General features: G+C 36.3%; 1 protein-coding gene across 1 annotated transcript in view; it reads left to right on the top strand.

Annotated features, from left to right (window-relative positions):
- Positions 1 to 187: 187 nt before the first annotated feature.
- The window catches only part of LOC102026589 (vomeronasal type-2 receptor 116-like), a 6,166-nt gene continuing 2,999 nt past the window's right edge, over positions 188 to 3,354 (top strand). The window contains exons 1-3 of the mRNA XM_005414814.2: positions 188 to 568; positions 1,287 to 1,514; positions 1,852 to 1,975. Of these exons, the coding sequence (XP_005414871.1) occupies positions 203 to 568; positions 1,287 to 1,514; positions 1,852 to 1,975 (718 nt within the window). The 5' untranslated portion in view covers positions 188 to 202. The remainder of the gene's footprint in view (positions 569 to 1,286; positions 1,515 to 1,851; positions 1,976 to 3,354) is intronic.

The raw sequence follows: 3,354 nt of genomic DNA, 5'->3' as shown, positions 1-3,354 counted from the left end.
ATCTGTGGATGTGTCATATGTCTCATTTTCAAAGAAACATGATATCCTTACTACAGAAACACCATCAGCCAATGTGGTAGTTATTTACTACAATAGTGATAGTACACAGGATGTAAACTACAACATAGTGCAAAACTTTGTGACATGGAAAGTCTGGGTGACAAACTCACACTGGCATGCTGACCTGGCTGGGAGAGATTTCATGCTTGACCCATTCCATGGGATTCTTGTTTTTTCTCATCACCATGAAGAGATTTCAGCTTTCAAAAATTTTGTTCAGGAAGTTACCCCTTTCAAATACCCAGAAGACACTTATCTGGTTATATACTGGTTGGAGAACTTTCATTGCTCATTCTCTGAGTCTGACTGTGCCTTGAAGAACTGCACACCTAATGCCTCTGTGGCTTGGTTGCCTCCAAATCGTTTTGACACAGCCATGAGTGATGGGAGCTACAATATATACAACGCTGTGTACGCTGTGGCCCATGCCCTCCATGCGATGCTTTTTGAAGAAGTACAAAGGCCACCAATGAGAAATAGACAAGTGAAGTTGTTTCACCCCTGGCAGGTAATGTGTAGTCTCTTGGACAGCATGCAGTGTCTGAAAGATTTCCCTCTCAATTCTATGTGTTTCACCCAAGAATATTACAACCATTTCTACAAAATACAAGGTATTTTATTTTTTTTATCGCACTTACTGTTAAGGAGGTAAACCTTGAGGTGAGTTAAAATGATTCTCAATCAAGGAGCCACTGACAAGGAGGAGGAAGCAGGAGGCCAGCTCCTTGTTTCTGTGTATAAGAGGTCAACGCCTTAGCCATGTGAACATGTTCCACAGTTTTCTTACAGGACAATGAGAAAACCTGTAGTCACTTACAGAACCAAATGGTGTTAAACCCAAAAGTGCATGCACTTAGATTTCATTTAATTCTGCAAACTCTTCAGATACTGATGAACTCATTTTGCCGATAGACGCTATGGGAATAGTCAGATAGATAATGGACGTTTGGGTTTTAGAAGCTGTATTCCACAGTTGATGTTTTTACCCAACAACTGTACTCCTTATTTAAACGGACTTGCAGACAAAATTTTTTTTCTCCTACTGATTGACATTTCTTGAACTTGGTGACACTTTACTCCTTAGACATTCAAGTGCTCCAAATGGATACCAGTGTTAAAGTTGCATTAGTTAAATGGGATTTATGACACTTAGGAATGTTCCCCCAACTATATTTTCTGTCATTACCCTAGAGCCTTGTTCACATAGGACAATGTGTCTCTCTCAGCTGCATCGCTTTCTGAAGAACATCCAATTTCACAATCCTGCTGGAGACCAAGTGAACTTGGATGACAGAAGGAAACTGGATTCAGAGTATGACATTCTCAATTTTTGGAATTTTCCAGAAGGCCTTAGACTAAAGGTTAAAGTAGGGACATTTTCTTCACATGCTCCACATGGCCACAGAATGACTTTATCTGAGGATCTGATAGAGTGGGCCACAGGAACTATGGAGGTATGTTGTACCTATCATGGCACACTTACTTAACCACAAGTGAGCTAAACACTGTCATAGGTTTTCTGCCTCCAGTTTTGGTCATATAATGGTCACATTTGTATAGAGAATAGCAATAATAAGTTTGCAATTAAAAAATCGTTAGGAACTTTTCTGATGAGTGGGAAAGTAATGCACTTAATTATATTTTTGTAAATATATATTTCATGTTATGAAATAAATTTTACATTCAATTATATACCTTTGTTTATGTATGCATACAAATTACGGTTATCTCTCTCACTTTGAAGAAGTAAGTAAAAGTCTAAGATGTTCCCACCATATATTTTTTCCTTAGCCTCCCCATTCAGTATGCAGTGAGAGTTGCAATCCTGGCTTTAGAAAAAGCCCTCAGGAGGGAAAGGCTGCCTGCTGTTTTGATTGCACCCCTTGTGCAGACAATGAAATCACCAACGACACAGGTAGGAGCACGTACTGTGGAAGCATTCTCACTTTATGTTATATTCAATTCATCCATCTAGAAACATGAAAAAGTCTTGTAGAGAGCACCAAGGATAAAAAAATCTTCCTTCAATTGTTATACTGAGTGCTATTGCCTGGTTGGAAAACACATTTTCTGCTTGAAATACACTCTAATTCATTTTCCTTTTATTTTATTCTTATTCATCTTTTTGTTTTGCATTGCTAGGAATTAAACCAAGATGTGCTCTATCAGTGTTCTATGTCCCCAGATATTCTTATTTGTTATTATGGGACAGAATATCAACAATTTGCCTCAGAGTGCCTCAAAAATTCAATACACCTATCGTTACCCACTACGTATCTGGAATAACACAGAGGCACCACCACAACTGACTACATTCATTTATTTGTCTGTTCCCATTGAAAGCATTATTTTCTCAAGAAAAACCCTTTCCCCTACGCTACAGCTTCTAATTTCCATCTCCATCATGAAATTTAACATGGACAAGGATTAAAGTCAACTCTTTGAAACCTTTGGAGAGATGTCTTTGTTGTACCATATGCTTATAGCAAAGCACAATTCATTTCCTAGGATTTAATCACCATTCTCCTAAAATGCAGAGATGAGGGTAGAGACACAGTATGGCAGAATTTAAGTCTGTACCACACAACTACAAGGATGATATGCACACAGAATAAGGGATTTAACAAGCAATAATATCTACATTTCAAGAGGGTGTCATAGGCATTTTTACAGAGGTGATAACATTAGTATTATATCACAATAGAAGAGATGGCATGAATCCTTTTAGGATTACTATAAATGGCCCAAATGGCATATTCAACATTCATGGAATATTAAAATATTCTGAATGAAAATGTTATGTTATTAAAACACAGATAAAATGAGGATGAAGATTGAAACATATTCTATAAAATTTATAGAAATATAATGTTGAAGAATGTTGCATACCATAAGTATCACTTTGGAAATATTTAACTCTCTCATACATCATGACATGGTGGAATCATTTTCCTACTGAATATCTTCTAGTTTGGTTTTGTGGCTGATAAAAATTTTGATTTCAAAACATATTTAGTATGACTTCAAATGCTCTCTGAAATACATCAAGACTAATTATGTACTGTATCAAGTAGTTACTCTGAATACATATTCTCTATAAAGGATGGGAATATGGTACTTTTAAAAAAATGTTGTATGTGCATATATAGAGAAGAATGCACCCAATAATATCAATTAATAAATGCTTCCAGTATGTATAGTTCTAAAGCATGTATAGTGTATAGAATAGATCAAAGCACAAATTAAACATCATGTGCAACTGAAAATCCTGTGAGTTGAAGCTAAAACTATACT

Source organism: Chinchilla lanigera, unplaced genomic scaffold, assembly GCF_000276665.1.
Source record: "Chinchilla lanigera isolate Chin_1 unplaced genomic scaffold, ChiLan1.0 scaffold00199, whole genome shotgun sequence".
NCBI lineage: Eukaryota > Metazoa > Chordata > Mammalia > Rodentia > Chinchillidae > Chinchilla > Chinchilla lanigera.
This window is presented reverse-complemented; position numbering and strand designations above follow the sequence as displayed.